Source organism: Cavia porcellus, unplaced genomic scaffold (assembly GCF_034190915.1).
Source record: "Cavia porcellus strain 051 isolate PalLab524CR breed Dunkin Hartley unplaced genomic scaffold, mCavPor4.1 scaffold_24, whole genome shotgun sequence".
In the NCBI taxonomy this organism is placed as follows: domain Eukaryota; kingdom Metazoa; phylum Chordata; class Mammalia; order Rodentia; family Caviidae; genus Cavia; species Cavia porcellus.
The window spans coordinates 35686391-35713211 of record NW_026947507.1 but is presented as its reverse complement, the minus strand read 5'-3'; the positions used below and the strand labels follow the sequence as shown (position 1 = coordinate 35713211).

The 26821-nt window shown below is 36.7% G+C and overlaps 1 protein-coding gene and 1 pseudogene across 10 annotated transcripts in view; both read right to left on the bottom strand.

The window, feature by feature from the left end:
- The window catches only part of Ppp3cc (protein phosphatase 3 catalytic subunit gamma), an 83906-nt gene that overhangs the window by 55388 nt on the left and 1697 nt on the right, over positions 1–26821 (bottom strand). For 8 of the 10 annotated variants that reach the window (XM_063234868.1, XM_063234870.1, XM_023561625.2 and 5 more), the window contains exons 2-3: positions 7759–7812; positions 127–324 (exon numbers count right to left, since the gene is read on the bottom strand). In XM_063234868.1, coding sequence (XP_063090938.1) covers positions 127–324; positions 7759–7812 — 252 coding nt within the window. The remainder of the gene's footprint in view (positions 1–126; positions 325–7758; positions 7813–26821) is intronic. The other 2 variants (XM_063234872.1, XM_063234866.1) reach the window with 1 other exon arrangement.
- On the bottom strand, positions 9344–26818 carry LOC134472715 (large ribosomal subunit protein uL6-like; annotated as a pseudogene).

The following is a 26821-nucleotide window of genomic DNA, read 5'->3' as shown; positions in this document are numbered from 1 at the left end:
CTAGCTAAATCTGAGACTGTCTCAAAATTTGTAGAAAACTGATCATATCGCATTTTAGTTGATTATTTGTAATCATTTCTCAAGATGAGCTCACAACTAGGGCCATCATGTGGATAGTTCACATACCTGTGACTGGGGCATCCACTTCTATCATAGTCTTCTCTTGTCGCAGGATGGCAGCCCCATCATTAATTATCTTTAAAGCTACATCCTCTTCCAGTCGGCCTTCCTTGACCAAATGGTTTTTCAAAACATCAATTTTAGGTTTCCCATTCTCGAATACTTCCTTCAAATTAAGTCGGTGGGTTGGAGGAAAAGGGACAGCTAGGAAGAAAAAAAACAATTTAACATACTTAAATGTAATAATCATGAACACACTTCTTTTATGTGACAAATTAAACCTAATAAATCACCTAATTTCATATCTATAGCTTTATTACTATGAGGAAAATTTCTAATATACGATATATCATAAGTGATCAATTCCAATATTTGAAAAGTTCACAGTTAAAGTCATTTTGCAAGTATGTACATGTATAAAATTTAATGTTTTATATGTAAACATGAAAGACTTGGAATCAGGGAACAATCTTAAAGTATAATAAAGTATTGAAGAGTGATGGTGACTTTCCTTGGAAAAGGTGTTTAAAAAATAAGGTGTTAAAAAATTGTGGGATTAGGAGTTTAATTTAGTGGGAGGATGCTTGCCTAGCATGTTTGATCTTCAGCACTGAAAAAGAAAGGGGCAAGGGGAGAAAGGCAGGAATAAATAAAGAGACAGGGAGGAAGGAAAAGAAACAATTATTAAAGAAAATAAAAATAGGGCCAGGGAGTTAGCTCAGTGGCTTAAGCACTTGCCTGGTAAGTGCAAGGTCATGAGTTTGATCCTGAAACCCCAGTACCAAAAGAAAAGAAATGGTAAATAGTATGCAGTGGTCCAAATCTGTAATCCCAGCTACTTTAAAGGCTGAGACAGAAGGATTACAAACTCAAGATCAGCCTGGACAATTTAGCAACTCTGTTTTAAAATAAAATTTTAAAAGGGCTGGAAACCCAGTGGTGCGTCCCTGTACTCCCAGCACTTGAGAGGTTGAAGCACAAGGAGTCATTAGTCTGAGGCCAGCCTTCACTGCATAGCACAACCCTGTCTCAATCAATCAATCTAAATAAATAAAAAGGGTTAGGGAGGTATATTGCTTGCCCACCATGCACAAGGCCCTGGGTTCAATTCCTAGTACTACAAAATAATCAAAAGCATCATCATCATCTGCTTCTTCTTCCCTCTAGTACTACTCAGTTGTAATTAGAGGACAGTTTGCAAAGTAAGAAATCATTTTCCTTGTATATCACAGAAGTAATGTAAGTAGAGATGATAACCTAAAAAATTCTGGAAGAAATAATTCAGAGAATTTTTCCCTCCCCCTCAGGCTCCTCAGTTGCAATGTATTTAAAACAATGCAAGTAAGCAAGTCAATTAGTAAATAAAAGCAAACGCAAGGTTGAAATGAATTAAGGAGGTTAAGATCAAGTAAGAGAAATAAGGACAGCGGGGCCAGGAAACTAAGAGTAATTACAGGAGGAAGAACACTAAGAGGTAAAAATGTATAACGTTAAGTCCCAAGAGTCTAAGTCTTAGGTTAAGGCAAATAAAAGCAATATCCTCCAACCCAAAGAAAAACAATCTCCTATTTTATTACGTATGTATTTATTACAGTACTGGAGATTGAACCCAGAACCCCAGATCCTTCACCCTGAGCTCCAATCTCAGCCCTTGTATTTTATATTTCGATACAGGTATCACCAGATTGCCAAGTGGCCCAGGCTAGGCTTGAACCTGTGATTCTCCTGCCTTAGCCTCCTGGAGTACTAAGATTGTAGGCCAGTCACCACACCTGGCTACAATCTCCAATTTTATTTTATTTTATTTTGGTCTTTTTGAGACAGTGTCTCATTATATAGTTCAGACTGACCTTGAGCTCACTTTGTAGCCCAGGCTAACCTCAAACTTGCTATGATACTCCTGCTTCAGCTTCCCTAGTGCTGGGATCACAAGAGTGCACCACCAACCCTGGCTCAATCTCCAATTTGAAAGAAACAGATTCCATCTCCCGTCTAGTGAGTCATAGCTATGTTAGGAAACCTTAAATTCAGTGTATGTGTGTGTTGCTTGTGTTTCTGTCTTGTCTTTTTGAGACACAGTTTTGCTATGTAGTTTAGGCTGGCCTTGAACTTTGCAGCAGCACAGGCTGGCTTGAAACTCACAGCTGTCCTCCTGCCTTAGCCTCCCCAGTGTTGGGATTATAGGCGTGTGCCACCATGCCAGGCCAAGAAGTCCTAAATTCTTTTTTTCTTCTGCATAATTGTACACACTCTAAAACTGAGGTTGGTGGTGGTATTATGAGAACATACACTTTCCTGAGAAGGCTAACAAGGAAATCTGGCTAAGATCAGTCATAAAAGCAAATAACAGAACTTTCAAATTCAACTCTAAGATCATTTTTTTTCCTAAAATGTGCCCCAAACACAAAATGATAATATGTCCTTGTCTGCCTACTGGATATTCCCAGTTTATAGCTTTTTGTCCTGATGTAATTATTAACAGCACCCTCCTTTGTCTCAAGGGTCATGATTTAAATAACCAATCCAAAACTGGGAGTGGTTGTCCATGCCTGTAATCAGAACTATTAGGGAGGCTGAGGCAGGAGGATTGCATAGAGCAATTTCACAAATCTGTCTAAAAAAAAGAAAAAAGAAAAAAAAGAGTGGGGCATATTGGCTCAAATCCCAGCACTCTGGGAGATTTAGGCAGGAAGACTACCAATTTGTACCCAGCTGGGCAATACAGGATTTCAGCAAAACCCTGTCTCAAAATAAAAAGTGAAAAATGGCTGGGTATGAATCTCAGTACTAAGACTTTGGGTTTAATCTTCAGAATCAAAAAAGAAAAATCAGAAGAATCAGAATCAGAAGCATCAGAAAATAAAAAAGCAGAAAAATGGTTTAAGGAATTTTAAGTAAAAATACAACAAATCTATGGTAATCAGCAATTTCATCTACCATTCATCACCTGACTACATTTTACTCATTTCCCCCTACTTTCTACCATTCAAATTTAAAATATCAAGTAAGTACTGTAACTTCAGGGCCCCTGAATTATCATATCCCTGGATAAATGACATGGCTTACAGCCACTGTTTTGGTTGGTTGTTTATAAGAGTTGTGGTTTATCAAATCACAGAATTACATTAAAGATGAAGGAAGAACTGTGCTACTTGAGTAACCGCGTGACAATAGTGTAGAACTAGTTTGGATGCTGATACACATGACATTTCACTTCATTTGACTAAATCCCCTGCTCAAATGCTACCTCATCAAAGATCTCGTCCCTAAACTTTTACCTAAACAAAACAAAGGCCTCTTCCTTTACCACTGTCCAGCAGAAACAATTTAGTTCTCTGAAGTATTTATTTACACAGGTATTTAAATACTGTATACATGGTCTTTGTTAGACATGTGGACCCTAACCTGAGCCTAGTTAAAAAAACAAACAAACAAAAACTGCTGGTTGGTTGAGACAGGGTCTCCCTATGTAGTTTTGGAGGCCTTGAACTCAGTATGCAGCCCCAGGCTGGCATCCAACACAGGACCATCCTCTTGCCTCAGTCTCTGGAGTGCTGGGATTACACATACATACCACCAAGCCCAGCCAAAAATTGTTGAATTCTGCTACCATTCATGCAAAGGCGACTCCTGCTCAACATTTTATCCTAAAATTCTTTGCTATCTAAAGTATAGTTTGATAATCACCAGCATCAGGAAGCTTCTCGAAAATGCACAAATATGGCCCTCACTGAGACCTCCTGAAATCAAAATTAGGATTTTAACAAGATCCTCATATGTACATTAGGTGTAAGAAACACTTCTAATTCACTGATTCCTAACCCTAATGGCACATTAGAATTACCTAGGAAGCTTCTGAAAATACAATGCTCTTATGTAATTTTTAGAGATTCTGATCTAATTGGTTTTAGTTTGGTGACCCAGAAATTGGTATTTTCAGGTATACTGTCTCCCTGAAAGGGTAAATAAGATACAAAATCTTCAATAAATATTGTGAAAGGGTAAGAAACTGCTCAAAGAGGAAAAAATAACTCAGGGAAAAAGAGAAAAGATAGAGAAACAAAATAAGATATAAATTTGTATATATATACAATTACGGGTATATATACACTAAGATGATTATACTACTAATTCTATTAGTTCTTGGAACAAAACAGGTAACATCTGTAGGATTAGATCAATTTTGCATGACTACATCTGGTAATTCAAATAAGACTTATGAAGACAACTATGCAAAACAAAAATTGCTAACATTCCTACCACCTTGTTTTGAAAACCTACATTGTACTGTCTTGGGCTCTTAGATATAATTATTTATTGTTTTGTTTTTCCTCTAATATGGAAAGGAAAGATGTACACGTATATGCTTATATAAGCCTAGAACTTCACCTGAAGAGTTTACAAGAATTGATTTTAGTGTGTGTGATAGTATGAACAACTACAGTAAAGAAAACCAGACACAATGGTAGCCATTGATGGCTTCCTATTATTTTGATTCAAAAGCCAATAATGCTTTTATTCTTGGTTTTGATTGGTTTTTAGTCTGTTTTTAATTACTTGATTTCAATATTCATGAAGATATGGATAGCTATTTTGAAGAAAACAAGAGACATTATGGTAGCCATTATTGATTTCCTAGTGTCTGGTCTTGAAAGCCCTTAAGGCTCTCATTCTTGTGTTTTGATTGCTTTTATACTATTTTGATATGTAATATTTATTCTGTGTTAAGGTATGGACAACTATTTTGAAGAAAACAAGAGCTACTGTTGATTTCCTACTGTCTTTTTCTGAAATTCTGTGTTATTTGCATTGTTTTACTCTGTTCTACTTTGTTTTGTTTTCTTTTGTTTCATTCTCTTTTTAAAAAAATTTTAAAAATGTTTTACTCCAGAAATTGGTATTTTCAGAAATTTTCCCAGAAGATCCTAATATGAAGCCTTAACATGCAGATTGAGCAGCACTGCTCTAATTTAATCACAATAAATACAACTTTCCCCCTAATTTCATTCTCTCTCTCTCTCTCTCTCTCTATATATATATATATATATATAATATATATATATATATATAATATATAAAATATCCTCTTTTTTTTTAAACTCTTCTTTCTTTAACTCTGGAGATGTACAGTTTAGTATGGTAATAACCTGCCATAGTGACACTGAAATTTTTTCAGTACCAGGGATTCAACCCAGGGCTTTATGCATTTAGGCAAGTACCCTGCCACTGAGCTCTTCCCCCAGCCATTTGGATACCTATTTTTTTTTTTTTTGGCTTTTTTTCATTTTTATCGGTACCAGGGATCGAACTCACAACTGCCTGCTTTCAAGGCAGGTGCTTATGCCGCTGAGCTAAATCCCCAGCCCCTTGGGTACCTATTTTTTTGACAACCTTGTTCTAATTTTTGATTATTTAACAAATGTAAGCCAGGTGTGGTAATCTACAATTCTAGTACTAGTAGGTTGAGGCAAGAGGATCACAAGTTCAAGGTCAGCCTGCATAACATAGCAAGGTCAAAGCTGACCTGGACTATACACAGAGAATGCTATCTCAAAAAAATTGTCTTAGAAAATTTTGAAAATAAAAAATAGAATAAACAAGTTTATAACAATATTTTTCATTGAATGGTAAATGTTCTTTTTTTTTATGGTAAATGTTCTTACATATCCTGGGTAGGTGTCCTTTATCAGATCTATATTCTTTACTATTAACCATCTTTGTTTACATTAAGAATATAATTTTATGGATTTGGACAATCAGAACTGGCTGCATAGCAATTTCTCAAACCCTCTTTTTGAAAATATATACTTTAGAATAGTAATATATGTATGAATCATAACTTACTTCAACAATTTCTTACTGTTGGACTATCGAACTATTTCAAAAAATTTCATTTACTATTATAAATTATGCTGCTATAAAGATATCTATCCTAATCTTTGGTTGTTTTCCTCTGATGATTCTCTAGAAATTGTATGTGCTAGTTATCTATTGCAGCATAACAAATTACCCCAAAACTTAGTGGATAAAACCACTGGGTTATCTCCTTCCTGTCCTTCCCCATAGGTAATCATGAAGGCAGATGAGACACAGTAGGGCTGCCTTGTCTCTGCTTCACAAATGGGTACTTGCAGCCCACGTTAGGCTTGTTGTCTGGTTGCTTGTTCACTTGCTCACTCATCTGGTGGTTATTGCTTGCTGTTGGCTAAGGCTTCAATTAGGTTTTTGCCGGGAAGATACACATGCAGCCTCTTCACATGACTAAGCTTTCTCCCAACAAGGTAACTGAGTTTCAAGAACAAGCAAGCATCACAAGAAAAACAGCCAGGAGGAAGCAGTTTTCTTCTGTTCTGTTTTGCTGAAGATGAGGTTCCCAATCTGGTAGTGAACTCCTGAGCTAAGCAATCCTTCCTCGTCAGCCTCCCAGGTAGCTGGGTCACCAGGGGTTCACTGTCACAGCAGAAGCTGTATCTTCTTTTACTGCAGCCTCGGAAATACTATCACATCACTCCCCTAGAGTCAACTGGTGGGAGCAGTCACAAGCTTGCCCAAGTTTAAAGGTGGAGGAGACAGACTCTATTGATGAGAAGTGCAAAATTTTGTGAAAGCATGAGAAAATAGGAATATCGCTAGAACTGTTTCTTAAAAACAGAATGTCATATTTTCTCTAAAGGAGAAAAAAAGAGTTCGACATGGTGGTACATGCCTATCATTCTAGCATTCGGGAGAATGAGGTAGAAGGATCACTATTGAGATTAGCCTGGGCTACAAAGTGAGATCAAACCCACCCTGGACTACACAGTAAGAGCCTGTCTCAAAAACAAAGCAAAGCAAAACTATATATAGAGAGAAAGGCCAAGTTAGCAATGCCTCCAATAAGACCTTAAAGTAACAGCCCATTTTAAATGGACTTCCCTCTATTTTTCAAGCTGTTACCAAATGAATATATAAATTATTACAGGCAAAAACTTTATTTTTTTATTAAAAATAAAAATAGGCAAAATATTAAGAATACATAGTCCCTATGTTTTACAAATAATTTGGATACTATATTAGAAATCTCACAAATATTCTCTGATTTGTTAGCTGTAAAACACAACTAATGATTCGTTTAAACACACAGAAGCGCCAGGGATGTAGCTCAGTGGCATAAGTGCCTGCCTGGCAAGCACAGATGAGTTCAATACCCGGTACCAAATAAATAAATACATAAATATGAATAAATAATCAACTACTGATGAAAAATACACATTTTTTGTTTGATATGGAAGTTGAATAAATTAAATGCCAAGGTTCTTGTTAAAATGACTAGCAAGTCCTAACACAATCACTTAATACCTGCTCTGATCTGAGTTTGTGTGTCCCCCCCTCATAATCTATGCTTTTTTTTACTATTGATTTTATCTTTCATCTTTCCCTTGCGGTACTATCTCTATAGCGGCCCCCACCAGCTTCACATGTTGAAAGCTAATCCCCAGTGCAGTGGTATCAAAGGGTGAGGCCTCCTGGAGGTACCAGGTCTTAAGGACTCTGTCTTACAAATGGGATTAGCACTCTTATAAAAGAGGCCTGAGGGAGCTTGTCTACGCCTTCGACCCTGTGAAGACATATGAAAGGTACTGTGCAGGAGGAACAGACCTCTCACCAAACACTCCACATCTGCTGACACCCTCATTGCAGACTTCCCAGCTTCTGCAAGTATAAAAAGTGAATTCTTGTTATTTATATCTATCCAGTTGAAGATGTTTTGCTATAGCATCCCAAACGAACTAAACAATATCTGAAACACATAAAACAGAATGAAATGAAAATTCTTACTATAAAAGCTACAAATAGGGCCTGAGGATTTAGCTCAGAGGTAGAATACTTGTCTAACATGCACAAAGTACTGGGTTCAATCCCCATTACTGCAAAGATGAAAACACTACAAATGACTGACAACAGTACCATCAAGGAATTCACTCAAGAACACTCGGTTTTCCACATACATGGGTTCCATATCCATCAACTCAAACAACACTGATCAAAAATATTCAGAAAAAAAAACTGTGTTAGTATTGATACCAAGATGGAGACTTTGTCATTATTCCTGAAATACTACAGTATATCTATACAACATTTACATTATAATAAGTATTATAAGTAGTCTAAGGGTTGATTTAAAGTACACAGAGGATATGCATAGGTTATGTGCAAAATGTACACCATTTTATATAAGGAAATGAGATTTTGTTGGCTGCAAGGATTTCTGAAATCAATTCCCCAATAAGAAAACTGTAGTCTTGCTAAATTACTACTACATGTTAGCATTGTCCCAGTTCCTAACAAAGTAAGTTTTGATCAAGGCACATAATAGCTTAGTGCATAAAGCATACATAGACATTTTTAAAATCCCATACAACATTTTCTCAGGTAGATATAATTTATTTAACCAATCTTCAATTTTGGGAAATCTCAGTTGTTAAATATTTTGTTATTTTCCCTATCTACAGCAAGATTTTATTTTCCAAAAATGGCGACAATAATATTTCTCATCACATATACTCTTTGGCAATGTGACTGGAATGTTATTCTCTTCCCCTGGAATTGGAGCTGGGCTTAGTGACCCACTTTAATTCTACCAACAGAACACTGCAGAAGTGACTGCAGCGGCTACCTTAGCCTCCTCAACACCCGTTCTCCAGCAGGATGGGGCTCTCATTAATAATAACAGTCAGCTAAACCAGTGATCTCAAGACTAGGTGAAGACAGCATAGATTGCTAGGGAATTTACCATGGTGTCATTGGTCTTTTCCTCCTTTCTATTCCTAAAAACAGGAGGAGGGCCAGGGAATGTAGCTTGGCAGTATAGTACTTGCCTCATTTGCTCAACGCCCTCATTTTGATCCCCAGCACCACAAAATAATAAACTGTCATATTCATTTTTAAATAAATATATTAAGCAATAACAAAATATTTTTGTAACTAAAATAACGATTTTCTGTATTTAAAAAAATTCAAGGCCAGGGATTTAGCTCAGTGGTATAAGTGCCTGTCTGGCAAGTGCAAGGTTGTAAGTTTGATCCCTGGTACCAAAAAAAAAAAAAAAACCCTTTGGGGCTTTATAAGGGATTTAGCTGAGTGGCACAAATGTCTGCCTGGCAAATGCAAGGTCATGAGTTTGATCTTGGTTCAAAAAAAATTTCACATAGTGGGATAGCTCTGTCAATGTTCTTGCAAGAAAATACTGCACTGAGGTTCAGTACTAGTGTCTACCTTTAACTGAGATATTCTAGCATTATGATTATTATAATAAATCAAGAAAAAAGGAGGAATGAGGCATATTGTGCTGTTTTATTCTGCCATTTATTTCTTATCCTGAGCTACCATCCCTCACTAGAATACCAGAGCCATGGGTCTTTTCTCAAGGGGCAAACGGGAAGAGGGGTGTAAATACTGCCATCCTTCACCCATTATAGTGTTTAAGATGTGTGAAAATTCAGCTTTCTGGGGATTAAGTCAATTTAGAGAGACAACAGGGCTTTAAAAAATTACTTTATTAAATATTAATTGTAAGCATTTATGTATGTATACATTCAATATAAAAAAAATTTTTTTTGGAGACCAGGTCTTGGCTATATAGTTCAGCCTGACCTCGAGCTCACTATATGGCCCACACTGGTCTCAAACTCAGTGATTCTCCCGTCTTAGCCTCCCAAGTGCTGGGATTCCAGGTATGGACTACCATACCTGGCTCACATAAAATTTTTAAAAGTATATTTATGAGTCAAATAATTCATCTACAGTATAATCAATGAAGTCATTTTCAAAGCTTAGAATATGAAAACTTACCAGATAAGAAGTCAAATGTTCCATATTTAATATTAACAACTGCTGCAGTGTTCACTTATAAATAAACCCATACAGCATGATTTGAACCATGAGTTAAATTGCATTAGAAAATACAGTAAGGAAATACATCCAAGTAAAATGCTGGTAACAAGATTCTACATTGTTCTATTCTATTTTCCTTTCAACTGTTTGCCAATGACCCTAAAGTGCTTTCATAATCAGGAAAGATATATTTAAAGGAGTCAGCATATATAATTACATGTATACCACATGATCATAATGATATTCTTAGTGAGTAATATAACCTGAAAGAAAATAATGTTAAGTATAAGCAGTGTTGTTTGGATAACAGATGACATTATATTTTTATCTTCTTTGCTTACATTCCAATTTTTTGAGTTTTTGTAAAGTTTATTAGAAGACAAAGTAACAGATGTCCGCAGGAAAAAAAGGCAACCCCTCTGTGGATCACTTTTTCTATGTAAATCAATTTTATAATTAAACAAAGAAAGATTTTTCTCAACTGAACAGAGCTGCACCCCAGAGTGACTTTAACCAGTAATATTTAAAAATTCAATTTTGAATTTAAGTTACACTTTTTAACAACCAAGAATTACCAAGATGACACACAGGAAATACTGTGGCTTACACTTTCAGACATTAAAAGATTTGATGATGGATGAGTTGCAGATCTTCTAAGACTCCTGGCCCTGGTGTGCACTACTGACAAGCATCAAATATCAGATCACTTACTCAGAAATTTATAACATGGAATAATCTACTTTCAGATTTTTTAAAACTTACTTGGTTGTGAAAGAAAGATCCAAATAGATAGGTTATCTGGGGAGCCTTATTTCAAACTTCACTAATAATCCTTGTCTGAGTTTCTGTCCTCTATGCATTCCAAATGTATGCTCTCCAGTCATAAATGCTGCTGTATAGCCACTGTCAGGCCAGGTGATATAACAAGTGATCATCAAAGAATAACGAGCCAAGAGGCCCAATGTTGTAGATGTCAAAATATCTACCATCAAAAGACTGGTAAACATTCACAATCTACCAAGTCACAGAAGAATCTTGACTGCTCTTCCTCTACATGGCAGACCTACCAGTTTAGCTGAAGAATGATCACAAGCAGAGATTGAGACTTAAACAGAAACCACAAACTGCTCAGAAATGCTCACAATACTAAGATTTGCAAAACAGATAAATGGAAACCACAATGAACATCACAGAGCATCTAAGTACAATCCCTTTTTTTAAATGTCAGCCCACCCAAACATGTATGTTCCAAGACCACAGACAAACTAAGATAATAGCAACTTTTCTGGGAGTGGAGTGGCTGACAGGCAGAGCCACTGTTCCAACAAGTCCCCCAAGCTACAGCTTCTAGTCAGCCCTGGCCAGGCTGCTGACTTCCATGCTAACTCACTCCATGACAAATCACAGTTTCTATGCCTCTTCTGTCCTTCTCCTAACTCCTTTCTTCTGAGGTGCTCTATAGTTCTCATAGTTCTTCAGGAGCATGTCAATCTTTTCTGCAACAACTAAATAAATTAAACTTAGTTTTGACCACAAACTTGTTCCGGTGGTCTTCAACATTTCCAAAGCACAGAACTGGTGACTGATAGTTAGGGATAGAAAGAACACTTTTTGCTAACCACTTTTTTAAATTTTGTAACACATTACCTACTGTATTATTTCCAAAAAAATAAAATTACTTTAGAAATGTAAATAATTAGGGGCTGGGGATTTAGCTCAGCGGCATAAGCACCTGCCTTGCAAGTGTGTGGTCGTGAGTTTGATCCCTGGTACTGATAAAAAAGAAACAAGACAAAAAAACATTTGATGTTAGAAATGTAAATAATTCTATTGTAAATGAACTGCACTAGTGATTGCAATCAATCTGACCAGAACTCACAGAAGAGGAATTCTGCTGATATCAGTAAGCAGAAAAATTGCCTGTTTCTACAGGTCAGAAAAGCATCCAGAAATTAGAGGTGATTATTGGCTTTATGTCTTAACTTATCAAAAACAAACCTCAGATGTGGAAATAAGTTTAACAAACATTGCTCATACATTACTATAAATGAGGGTTTATAAGCTTTTAAAAAAACCTTTTGTATTTTTCAAATAGAATTTACAAAAACAGAACAGCATACTAGCTATGTAGCAGAGACTAATAAAAAAAAACAATGAATGAGAAGTTGGTTCTTTGAAAGAGTAAATTAAGTTGATAAATCCTTAGCTAACTTTACCAAGAAAGAAAAAAAAGACTCAAATCCATGCAATTAGGAATGAAAAGGGTAAAATCACAGCAGATCCTGCAAAAAAACCAGACGATCAGCAGCACCTACTTCAAGAACTTATATTCTAGCAAGATGGAAAACAAATAAATGGAGAGATTCCTATATATATTGAATTACCAAAACTGAATCAAGAAGATATAAAAATTCTAAATAAACCAGTATCATTTAATAAAATTGAAGATGTAATTAAAAACCTACGAACAAAGAAAAGCCAAAAAAAAAAAAAAAAAAAAAAGCCCTGTTGGACTCAACTGCTGAATTCTATAAGAAATATAGAGACCTAATGCTTGCCCTTGGGGGATAAGACTAATTTTGTTGTCAAGGAGCATAAACATGGGTCTATCATACCCACATTTATTCTTTGAATATTTCTATTGATGAATTGTTAATTTTATGAGTTTCATTAAACAATGACTACTTAAAAGAAAAAGTCACAAACATAAAGTGTGTTTTTAATATTTATTGAGTGCTTATACAAAAGCAACAAAAAGCTGGAGGTCTAGCTCAGTGGCATAAGTACCTGCCTGGCAAGCACAAGGTCATGAGTTCAATCCCCAATACCAAAAAAAAAAAGAACAAAGGCAACAAAATTTTCAACACTGATTGGTTCCTAGTGTACAAAGTCTAAAAAAGAACAACAGAAATAAATTTATGAACTACAATGAAAATACCAATAGCACAACATACACAAAAAAATCTTCACTTATAACATGCAAGGCGTTCTGCCCACATGACAACAGCACATTCAATACACACCCTCTAAGTTTCTTATGGAACTAAAGGTTACGGTAAAGGTTAAAGTTAGGCACTCTTAAGATTTTTTTTAGTAAACATCTTTTTTGGGGGCTGGGGATTTAGCTCAGTGGCATAAGCACCTGCCTTGCAAGCAGGTGGTCATGAGTTCGATCCCCGGTACAGATAAAAAAAAAAAAAGATCTTTTATTGTCTCATTAAAATATCACAGATTGGTCTTACAATCCAGAAGCTTGTTTCTGTGGCTGAATAACTCTGGGATTTTATTCATCCAGCTGCTGACTGATTCCTTTCCAGAAACACAGATACCATCCAAAAATTTTCTGATATCCTTGTTTTTGACTGTTGTGGCTTGCTGAATCAAAGTAGCTGAATTTGAAGCAAGTTCAATGTCATTACCTTCAAGGATTAGTTCATCTTTCTGGGCCTGAGATACTAAACAAGCAACACCTGCCCTCATACAAGCCTAGCGAATATATTTTTCACCCAAGAAATTCTGGATTTTGACAAGAGACCCATTCTCCTGCTTAATGATGTTGACGGAAGTGAGCACACACAGACCTCATCTTGTAACAGAAGTCCAGCCTAACACCCTTGCTCATGTTCTGCACATGACTACAGATCATGCAAATGGTAGCCAGTTCCTTTCTGTTTCCCCACCATTTGTTAACCTGGAGCCTCTTCTTTTTCTTTCCAAGAAGATTGAGCCCTACATTGATGTGGTTGAAGTCCTTCCACAGGGCCCCCTGGGGCCCTTTCACAATAACTGTGTGTGTCGCTTCAGAGGGATGTCGACATTTTCTGGAATGTCGACAGTCTGACTGCTGAGAATGGTTTTCATTCTTGAAGAAGATGCAGCAAAAGCTTTTTTATTTTTATTTTTTTATTTTTTTGAGATAGGGTCTCACAAGGTAGTTCAGGCTGTCCTTTAATTCACTGTGTAGCTTAGGCTGGCCACGAACTCATGGTGATTCTACTGCCTTGGTATCCTATGCTGGGGTTACAGGTATACGCCATCACACTTGGTTTATTCTTAATTTAGTAGTAAACTACTAAAATTTTCTCAAGCCACCAAATATCCTCCTATAATTCTCAGAGTCTGCATCATAGAGACAGGATAATTTATCTAACTGCTGCTATTAAACAATGTGATGGTTCTTTTTTTGGTACTAAGAATAATGTGGCAACAAACTTCTGTTCATGCATCTATGAGCTCATGTGTTTATTGGCCATTTGACTCAATCAATCTATAAATTACCTATAAATCCCTCCCTCAGTTTTCATGCTTCTGAATAAGTTGCAGTTTTTGATAACTACAAACACAGCTGCATATCAAAGATGGTAGTAATCTCTTGTCATCTATACTACAAACGTTTTTTCCCTAAAGCATACCTCTTAAAAGGAGGCATGTCACCCCAGCCAATATTTCAAAGCAAATTTTATCCTTCTAAAAGCAATCTACTGATATCTAGCTCATTTATTTTTTTCTTTCAGGCTTTTGATTCAATTTTGCAGTAGCCTGTCAACCTACAACAACTTTTTGGCCAAGGTAAATCATCTTCATGAAATCCTGTACTAACTTTACAGTACAGCCTCCAAAACTATTTTTTTAAAGCAGGCTTTAAGGTTTATTTAAGGACTAACATTTTCAATTCGATAAATTTTGACACACATATACATTTGTCAACCACAACCACAATCAAGATACAAAACATTTTCATCATCCCCACCAAATCCATCTCCCTCTGTCCCCAGCATTGATTGTTTTCTGTCACTACTGATTAATTTGTATTTTCTAAAAGTTTAATAACAATGGAACTATCTGGAATATAAATTTTTGGGTCTGGCTCTTTTCCCTAAGCATAATGATTTTGTGATTCATCCATTCTGTCTGGCCTCAAGCTTGTGATCCTTCTGCCTAATCTCCCAAGAAGTAGTTGGAATTATGTTGTGCACTGACACACCTGACACTATCTTTTTATTGCTTTTTATTCCACTGTGAGAATATGTCATATTATGATTATCCATTAGCCTGCTGGGTATTTCTGGTTTGGGCTATGTAATTAACTATAAATATCTGTATACAAATCTCATGTCTTCACTTCTCTTGGGTAAATACCTAGGAGTAGAATGCCAGGATGAGGTGGGGTGTTATAGTACATACCTGTAATCCCAGCTAGTGGACGGTAAACTATGAGTTCAAGACCAGCCTGAGCAATATAGCTAGACCCCCATTTCAAAACAAACAAACAAACAAAAACAGGGTAGTATGGGAGGTAAATAACATACAGTATTATGAAATTGCCAAATAATTTTACAGTCATTATACAATCTTGCCGCTAGCAGTATATATAGTTTTAATCATGTATACATGCTTACCAAACCTTAGTAATTATCTTTAAATTTTAGTCATTCTAATTGGTATAGAATGGTATTTCCTTGTGGTTTTAATTTGCATTTCCCAAGTAAGAAAGGGAAGTGGGGAGGACAAAAGAAGGGACAAGAAAAAAACAGAAGGAAAACATGGAAACAAAGCTTTTGTAAATAAGGAGAGGGACAGAGGTTGAAGGGAAGGGAAGGGATTGGGAAAAAAACAGCAAGATATGTCACATACAGGTACAAATGTCCTATGATGAATATTATTATGTATAGATCTACAATGTATCAATAAAATTTTTAAAAATTTTAAAATTTGCATTTGCCCAACTGCTAATGATGCTGAACATTTCTTATATGGTACTGGCCTTTTGCGTATCTTTACTTTTGACTTGTCAAAAACTTTTTGCCTGTTTTTTAATTCTGCTCATAATCTACTGATTCGTGCATTATTAATTCCTTACATTTGATGAATATCAGACCTATGTAAGACATATGTAGGATGTCTGTGGCTTGGTTTTTCATTCTTTTTAAGACAGGGTCTCACCTATGTAGTTCATACTGGCTTGGAATTCACTACGTAGCTGGCCTCGAACTCTTAGCAATTCTCCTGCTTCAGCCTCCTTAGTGCTGGGATTGCAGGCATGCACCACCATCCCTGGCACCTTTTCATTTAATGAAACATGTCTAGCAGAAAAAGGTTTTAATTTGATGATGTCTACTACCAGTGCTTGAAGTGCATGCTTTTTGTGACCTAGAGAAAGTTTCTCTACCTCAGTATTTTTGCTCCATAGTATTTTCTTTTGGAAGTTTATATTTTCTTTTAGAATATTCCACATCCTCAAGACCCCACCTTCTGATACCTAACCATGGAGGTTAGGATTTCAATATACGGGGTGCGGAGAAGGGCTGTTAGAGACAGGAATATTCAGAGAATATCATTAAATAATCTCTCTATCTCTTTTTTTTTTTTGGTACTGGGGATCAAACTCATGACCTCACACTTGCAAGGCAAGCACTTATGCCACTGAGCTAAATCCCCACGATAATCTCTCACTTTTAAAAAACACATAAATCACATAAAAAACACATATGGCATGGGCTACAATGAAAATAATCATTCTGAAAGATAATTAAAATTTAAGTCTAAACAACAACTACATAGGCATAACACACAAGTAACATTCATATGAAAAACACACTGTGCAGGAAACAAAAATATTTTAAACATTTTTAGATAGACCACCTATAAAACTCCCTCCTAAACACACACATGCCCCAAGAGAACAGTGAAGTGGTTGTTAACAGTAATCCTGAATCCATTCTAATTCTTACACACACAAAATCATTCAGGATTTTGAATATTTGTTGCCAATAATTTATAACACATTCACATCTGCTGGACTGCACTAAGGACTAATAAGAAACTTGTAAGATCTATAGATCTATTTTAAAATAGAATGGAGCGAAATAAAATAAATTACTAAATTTACCTTTCTGGTGTCAACTTCAATATATGAAACATATAATGCCACAAGTTAAAATTACACCCTTCCTTTTAACAATGAAACACTTTATTCTTGGGTCCCATACTAAAGACTAAAATTGTTGACTTCCTTAATTTGATTTAATAGCAGCAAACTTAGAAGAAATCCACTGACCATAATTAACCCACCTTTTGAGCCAGGGATTTAACTCAGTGGCATAAGTGCCTGCCTGGCAAGTGCTAGGTCATGAATTTGATCCCCGGTACCAAAAGAAAAAAAATTAACCCCCTTTTCTCTTCCAGCTGCTTCTGTCCTCTGTATAAAACTCAAAGCTTTTAGCTTTGCCTCCAGCACCTGTGCAGAGCTGTACAACTCTAGTCCATTCATCTAGTATGATCTTTTTCTTTGAGAGATCTCACTATGTAGCTCAGGTTGGCCTTGAACTCACTATGTATCCCAAGCTGGCCTTGAATTCATGGTGATCCTCACCTCACTTCTGAGTGCTGGGATTATAAGCATGTGCCACCATTCCCAGCTCAGTGTTATCCTCTTAAAGGCTGAAAGATTTCTCAGTGCTAACTGAAAACACATTCAATATCTGAACAGACCTAACTTCCTACAGTTAAGTCTTCCTAGAATCCTGAGAAACAGTGTTAAAAGTGAAGTTCTGGAATCTTCAGAAAACAAAGAGCGGAAAGAGTTCTTCGATTCAATTTCAAAAATGCTAGGGAAAAATATGAGGGAAACACTATATTGTAGTTCAGTAAATATTTATACTATCCACTGCATGCTGCCACTGTGTAGGTAATGTGTAAGTTTAATACACGGTGGCTACCTTGAAGAACCTTACCTTCTAGTTAACAAGACAGTTCACATAAAACAAGATACAGTATAACTACAAATGTAAAGCAATTAATTGTTATACACTAGAACTTTAGTCATGTATCCTTTCCATGTGTGTATGGTTTTATTATAAATACTATTTTGTATTTTTATATAAATGACACTATTATATAAATGGTTCCATGCTGTGTGTCCTTTTATATTTTATATAAAAAGTACATTTTTATATTCAATGAATCTTCAAGACTTCTCTGGAATTGGGCCAAGGCACTCTTTTATTCTTCCTGGTTTTTATGAATTTCCTGGGTGACTCCTGTTGGTAATCATGACTGAGAAAAATCATCCAAAGCCTGTTCATCCTCAAAGGCTGTTAAGGGCCCCAAACCTAGCTTTTTTATCATGTCAGCTGGAGTTCAATAAAGATTATTTTACAATGCTCCCAACTCAGAAGCCAAAATCAAACCAGGTATGCACATGATTAGAACAATATCCAAATTATAAAACTGAAACTATAAAATTAAGTTTCTGGTTAGGAAGAGGATTAGTGTGGCTATAAAGGGGCAAAGATGACACTATGGAGCATCTTCTCCCCCTGCCCATGCTCAAGGCCCTGAGTTCAATTGCCGGTACCCACCAAAAACAAAAACTGGATCATGCCAGGGTCAATTTCTTGATTTGAAGCCAGGTGTGGTACCATATGCCTACAATCCTAGCCCTCTGGAAAGCTGAGACAGGAAAATCACAAGTTCAAGCACAGCCTGGGCAATTAGCAATTTAGCAAGACCCTGTCTCAAAATTAAAAAATAAACAAATAAATAAATAAAAAGGGCTGGGCTTGCAGATCAGTACAAAGGTCCTCGGTTCAAACCCTAGCACTGCAGAAAAAGTTTTTTTCTTGGCTTTGGAATAGTACTATGTACCTGTACGAGGCAAGTGTTGTGGCAAAGAGGAACTTGGGAGAAGAGTTTTTAGGACTTCCTTTGTAACGTTCCTGAATTTATAATTAAATAAATTTTGAAAACCAAGTTTCAGGGCCAGGGATTTAGCTCAGTGACATAAGCGTCTGCCTAGCAAGTGCCAGGTCATGAATTCAATCCCTGGTACCAAAAAAACAAAAAACAACAACAAAAAACTAAAACCAAAACCAAACCAAACAAAACAAAATTTATAAACTCCAGTAATTTGAAGAAATTCTGTAGCCTTTTTACCATCAACTTTAACTCAGTATGCTGCTACTATACACATTCACTATATAAACTGGATTTTGAAGTAAATGTAAGTAAAGTCTGACACAGACCCACATTAATGAGAAAAGGTCACACTGGTAATGACCACCTTATCCTTGAAGTGTGAAAGATAACCTGAAAAGTCACTGGCCTATAAACTACTATTTTTAGGTTACTGTATGGTCTTACCCTCATGGGACACTGGGATTTACCTAAATAGCTATCTCTGATCGCCACAAATAACTCTGCTTTCATTTCTATTTTAAGCCAGCAAGCCTGCCCTACTTTTGCCAATTCATTTCCTAATCTACTCACCTGCCTTTCCAGTTAATACCGCTGCAGAGGTCATATTAATCAAATGTTAGTGATGAAAGTCGTATGTGCCTTCAGATTCTTTTATAGCTTATTGGAACAACTCATTTCATTTAAGTCATTCCTTCTGTGCTTTTTGATGGTCATCAAATTCAATTTCAAAGTACATAGAGCTAAGTACTGGTCCTCTACTAATCAATAACCACCATTAGTGATATAAACATTAACACTTTTTTCTGGAAGGCACAAACACACATCATTTCCCCAACGGCTTTTTTATAACTAGGCAATTTGGAGTGTTACAAATGAAGTCAGATTTTCAACTACAAGGAGAACTAAATTAGTGTGCCTTGTTCAGATTTAAGGTTTTTGTTTGAGGGGGTTTGCTTTTTAAAAATTTTTGATTGCCCAATCATAATTATATAAACTTACAGGATATAATGCTTTGATATATGGATATATTGTGGAATGGCTACCTTAAGCTAATTAACAGTCACCACCTCTACTGCTTATCCTTTTTTATGGTGAGCCATTTGAAATTTACTGGTTTTGAAATACACATTTCTATTGATTACACTCACCCTGCTGTGTACTGGGTCTCAAAACCTATTCCTGTCAGAAACTCTACCCTTTCATCAACAACTCCCTATTCCCTCCACTCACTCCCAGTCCCTGGTAACCATCAGTCTACTTTGACTTTGCATGTAAGTGGTAGCAGGCAGTATTCCCTTCCTGTACCTGGCTTATTTCACTTTATATTTTGTCCTCCAGATTCACCTGTGTTCTTGCAAATGGTAGAATCCCCCACCCTTTTCAAGCCCAAATCATAACCTCTGTGTAATTTTTTATATGCATTCATCCACTGTTGGACACCCTGCTGATTTCATAACTTGGCTATTGTGAAGAATGCTGCAATGACATGGGAGTCCAGATGTCCCTTCAACATACTGATTTCAGTTCCTTGAACACATCCTATAATAAGACTACTAAACCGTACGGTAGTTCTATTTTTAATTTTGTGGAACTTTCACCATAGGAATAGTAATTTCTCCAGTGACACCATGTAATATGGGCAGGGGGTCTGGCAGGTAGGGAAAGCTAGGCTTAAGGTCTCATTGAGCTTTATAAAGATTGATAAGGAAACTTACTAAAAGAAGTTTTTGCCTGCACCACTAAAAGTAGTTTTGTACCTTCACAAGTAGACTCTGCAGTTAGGGTAATTAGAAAGACAAAAGAGGAAAGAGCCAGCTAAACTAGAGAAAGGTACCAGGCAACACATTTACAGGGAAGCCAGCTTCTTTGACTCGCCTGACAAAATACAGGAGTGATAAGCGATAGCCACCTAAGGAGTCTTACTTAATATGCAACACACACAACTCCACATTTACACAATTACGCATGTTCTTACTTTAACATCCCACACATACCCCCTTTAAGTAAACTGTCTTCCTAATAAGCCCTCACCCTTCACTTATTCATTTCGAAGAAACGGGAAGAATCCAAACGGCCAGAAAGCCTAGATTAGGATCAAAGACAGTCACAGGAAGAGATGGGACTGCAACACGTGCCCACATAGGATAAGGGAAAGATACTAGTTTCCAATAAAAGGAGCCAGGGATAACAACTTATGGGCTTTCAGCTCAAAGCCCCCTACTATCCCATGGTAGCTGTTTATCCTCTTTCTTTTCCATCTTTTTCCCCAAATAAACTGGATTTTGTTATAGTAAACTTTAGCTTTTTTAGTTTTTTACTAGCACTAGGATTGCAGGGAGCTACATGTACAGCAGACCAGTGGCATGGCATGGCAAGGCAAACTGTCCACCCTGAACGTAACAATGTTTTTCCTAAAACACTACACAACAGTCAAAAATAATCAGCTTGACTCCATGCGTACAACTCCACCTTTATTTCAGTTATTTATTAACACCTATTTCAGTGTTGAGGATTTAGCTCAGCATGCCTGGCAAGCACGAGGTTGTACGTTCAATCCCTGGTACAAAAAAAAATCTAGTTTACTTTTGAATTTCAACGGAAGGTCACAAGGATAAAAATATGCAGGCACACACAGAGAAAAAAACACAAAGTCAGTCTCATCTCTAGGCCTCTGATCACAGTCAAAGTTTTAACCTTAAAGATAATCAATTTATAGAATGGAGAGCAAACATTTCACAGCAGCTACAGTCCCCAAGCTGGTTATCTACTCTTCTTCCAGTGGTATTAGTCATAGACAGCTCCATAGTTCTGATTTTATGCTACATTTTGAGAGGCTACTTATTATAGGCTATACCGTTTGACCACATTTCAAGTAGTATTCGGGCTTCAACATAGAAACAGAAATGTGTCGCATGTAGTAAGAACTTATCAAATATATGTTTATAAATACACAATTTCCAAAATTCTATCTATACTACAAAACTTTTTCCTTTTTTTTTTTGCTCTTTAGGTTTAAACCCTTTCAAAAGCTAAGGACAAAACTAAGACATTAAAAGTCTTAATTTCACATATGCCAGTTTAAGTAAAACAGAGCTGCTGTCAAATTATACTAAGATTCAAGATTAAGTAGAGGCATGTGTATGTGTGTATGCGTGTAAGATATCAATCCAGTGTCTCAAGCATGCTAGTCAAGTGCTCTAACACTGAGCTATAGTCCCGGCCCAAGATACACTTACTGAATAAAGAATATCTAACATTTATTAAGCACTCACTATGGGTGCTGTGCTAAGCATTTCACATACACTGTGAAATGTAATCTTTAAATTCTGAGGTAGGTTCTATCTCCCATTTTAAACTTGTGGCAAGGAAAATAAATAAATAAGGTCACACAGCCAGTAATTAGCAGAGCCTATGCTCTTTCCTTCTTATAACTGCATTTACTTAGTTACTAAGCACCTAGAAATGTGCTAGACACCATATTCAGCATTAAGGATGCACAGTCTTTGCCCTTGAATAGAATAGCTCCGTATGAATAAAGGATCTAAAAACTACACTCATTCACTCATTCACTCATTCATTCATTCATTTCTGTAGGCAAGCATTCAATTACTGAGCTACATTCCCAGCCTGAAATCACTTTTAAATGTTTGTAAGGCAATGAAGAAGAGGGCAGGAGGCTTGGAAAGCAATGAGATTGTTTACAAAAGCTCACAGGATGCAATCAATGTGTAATAACGATGGTGTAATAACAGCAGCTAACATGTATGAAGGAACTCACTATGTACCTACACTGTGCTTTGTGGAACTTATTTAATCCTTACACTTACCCTGTAAGCTAGGTTTTATTATCCCTCTTCCAGATAGGTAAGCTAAGGTAACAAAGTTAATTCTTGTGTTCATGGTCATGTAGCTACTGAAAGAATTTATATACAGGTTTGCCTGACTTCAAAGCCCACATTCTAGGGAAAAGAAGCTTCTCATAAGTCCTTTATGAAATCTAGAAAGATAAATAGGGGTATGGCAAGCTACGGGACAAGATTCTCCATAGAAGTTATGCAAAGAGCCCATTTACAGATGAAAACCATTCTCGGGACAACAAGCCATGGGGGTGTGAAATACAGAGGAGGAAGCGGAATACAAAGTTAGGGTGGTTTGGGCCTGGGATGTCGCTCAGTAGTACAAGTGCCTACCTGGCAAGTGCAAGGTCTTAAGTATTGATTCCTAGTACAAAAAAAAAAAAAAAGAGAGAGAGAGAGAGACAGAAGTTTAGCATCAATTGAGTTAAGAGTCTGTCCCCATAGCAGGAAGTGCTCATGTGAGATTTCAAGCACAAGAAAGATGCTAAGATGCTTTACATGATCTGCAGTTCCTGAGGGCAGCATGGAGAGTGAACAATGCTAGCAAGACAGAGACTACTGCAATAGCATAAATGCTGGCCAATCACACAATGAGAAAGTTATGTAAAAACCTGAGGCCCACAGCACTTAACTGTGGCAAAAATGGATGTGCAGTGAAGGGAGAAGAGGCTGAGCTTGTCATCTGAGCCAGTGACTAGGTAGGTAGGTAAGCGGTATGACAACAGGGATGGAAACATGAAAAATCTCTTTCTCTTCTATTTAGTGCTTATTCCTCAACCACTTTTATGTTTATGTTTATCCCTCAACCACAATCTATTTAATAAAGTACATGCCCATCTCACTTTCCTTATTTGTGTGATGTTCGCATTTTCTATAATTTTGCATCAAGTTTATAAGCCTAGTGCTAGGCATGGTATCACTTGCCTATTATCCTAACACTTGGGAGGCTAAGGCAGGAGGACTGCTGAGAGTTCAGTTTCAAAATGTAAAATTTTAACATCAAAATTTTAAACCAAAAAAAAAAATTTTAAGCCAGGCACACTGGCACATGCCTTAATCCCAGCTACCCAAGGCAGAGGCAGGAGAATCAGCGTGGCAACTGGTGATTCAGCAAGACCTTGTCTCAAACAAATACACACATACACACACACACACACACACACACACACACACACAGAATGGGGGTATAGATAAGTGCAAAGTTACTAGGTTCAATCTCCAGTACTGAAAAACAAATCCGAAGTTTCAAAAGTTTTAGAGCATATTATTTACAATTATAAATGAAGCATTCAACCACATACACTATTAGACTTATTCACACTGAAAATTTGTATTTACAAATTTTTTTTTTTGGGGGGGGGGCCAGGTGTGCTGGCACATGCCTGTAATCCCAGCACTCGGGAGGCGGAGGCAGGAGAATCACTGCAAGTTTGAAATCAGCCTGGGCTACATAATAAACTCAAGGCCAGCCTGCACTGCATAATGAGACCCTGTCTCAAAAAGACACAAACAGAAACAAAAAAAATCATGTGTGTGTGAAAACAAAAAAAGTGTGTGTGTGTATGTGTGTATATATATATATATATACATATATATATAACTAAAATATTAGTGTAAATATTTTTAAACCTTCATGAAACCATCATGGTTGAAACCATCATGGAAATATTTAGGTAAAGTTATAAAATTTATACTAAAATAATATGAAATAGTTTCAAAACAAAAGCTTCTAAGGCATAACCCATTTTCCTTTTAATTCAAAATACACCAGCAGATGGAAATGCAGAAAAGTATTAAAAGCAGGTTTTTTTCTAGAAGGCAGGAATATGAAGTCATTGTTTTCTCCCTCTTCTCCTTTTTTTTTTTTTTAGACAGGGTTTCATGATGCAGTTCAGGCTGGCTTGAACTCACTAGGTATCCCAAGCAGGCCTTGAATTTATGGCAATTTTCCTGCCTCAGCCTCCAAAATGCTGAAATTATGCACTACCATATGAAGCAGGAATATTACTCTTCCAGCAAAAAAGGAACAAAAGAACACTTTAAGGTACATGCAGATTGTACCCAATAAACATTTAATGAATAAGACTTTTTAAACATAAACACTTTCCACTATAGAAGTAGTCAGACTATTACTGATGAATTCCATCCACTCTGATAACCTTTATGTTGCCAAACAGATATTTTCCTTATTAGGAAGGCCTTCCAACTTACAGTTTCATATACTTTCTAATTCGCACATTTTTCCAATGCTAATTATTTCTCTACTAACACTATATATGTAGAAAGAGACTACTGTCAAACTACTACCATGTTCTCTAATACTGTACTACCTTATCCTAAGCTTTCCAGGTCATCTTATTACAATGAGATTAAATGAAAAGCAAGTTTAGGTAAAAACACAAGGTTAAAAACAAAAAAAAAAAACGAGGCAAAGTTACCAACAAGGACCTGAAGCAGAAGTAAAGCGAGGTTTTCTGACTACTAGTTTAGTCTTTCAGTTTCAGAAAGCTGTGTTTAGAGGGCACTTAAAATACAAATCACTCCCACCCACCCACTCTTCTCCAACATTTGCTCAAGCAAAACAATTAAGCAGACTTTAAAGTTAACAGGAAATAACAGAACCAAAAATAACTGGGGTGTGGTATCACCTCTGAAGAAGCTTTCGAGCGGTGAATAAATGTAGACATCTCTAGCCAGATGAGACAGAATCAAGTCACAATTTTACTACCCAATACAATATTACTTAACTACTTATACAGCAGAGTTTTGTTTTTGTTTTTTTACATTGGCTTTATTTTCTTAAAAGAAACTGTAACTACTTAACTCTTAGAAACTGGGGACAAGAGAGAAGGGAAATGACAACTGTCACCAAGAAGCCAATACTGCTATGGTCAAATTCTTATGCTAAAGATTTTTTACATGTAAATAAAACCACACATTACAGAAGCCTGAAATTGTGAGTGTTTTATTTAAGAACATTCTTAAAATGCATTAATTTGAAATTGTACTAAGTAATAAATTTGCATCATGAAGGAAGTTCTCTGAGGGTGGTACTCACTCGGCTATGAGGAGATAGCAATAACCAGAAGGAGTTTTAATTCACTTCTGTATCTAAGGACATGAAAGTGTCAATTAAAAGTTTCCTTTACAACTGAGTATGGTGGCACATCCCTATGACCCCAGCATCCTGGAGGCCGAGGCAGGAGAATCACTGTAAGTTTGAGGCCAACATAGTTCAAAGCCAGCCTGAACTTCAAAGCAAGACCCTGTCTCAAAAACACAAAATTCCCTGTATATCTTGTTGACATGTTATGGTGTAAATTACAGGGCACCACGGCGATAGCATTTTGAGATTCCTGAAGGCCTGAGGAATATCATTAAACTTCTCTCTGATCTTATCTATCCTCATTTGAAGGGGCACTTCTTGTCCATTGGCTTCCCTCCTATTTCTGCTTAGAACGGGGAATTAGAAAGCAGTAAGGCTGTATTTTGAAAAAACACTGCTGGAGAGATAAAGACAGACAATATGACACAGAGATGATACAAGGACCTCCAAATGATGTAAAGGAAATACTGTAACTCCCAATGTGTTAAATGTCCCTATGCCAAGTCTGTGTTCCCCAAAATCAAAAAATGAATTCTAAGGAATGATAAAAGTTAACTGTAGGAAATATTTACTTAAGATGGCTTCTGTCTGAGAGAGAGAGAGAGAAGGGGACCTAGAAAGTGGGTTGCCCAAGAGCCCATTCTCAAAGGAAGTGTTACAGAGCAAAATCATGAGGTGGACAGGAAATCATGAGGTGGACATAAAATGGGACAAAACTATGATCAACCAATGAGATTACAAGTATAGTTGCTTAGGTAATATTGATCCAATGGGGAAGGAGTCACATAGCAAGCGTGCATGGAAAGAACAAGGACCTTTCCAGTAAGAGATGGGTCAAGGTCTTGATTCCCCACCCAGGTGATTGATGCCTATTCAGAAAATCAATCATTATTATTTATCCCTGGGGAAGCAAGTATGTGTAGTGATTTCAGCTTTGTCTTGAAGACTGGCCTTCAACAAATGTACCTCCAGCCACAGTTGTAATATAATCTAATCTTCTTCACTGACTCCAAGCCCTAACTGCCTATAATAGTTCTACCTAACTTAGGTGTCTATAATATTAACACTTAACTAGTACAGCAGAGAGGAGTCATCTTAGCATGAGAGGAAACTGCCAACACCCTACATAGCGGATGCACAGGCTGTACTAATGGCACAGTACAGAACT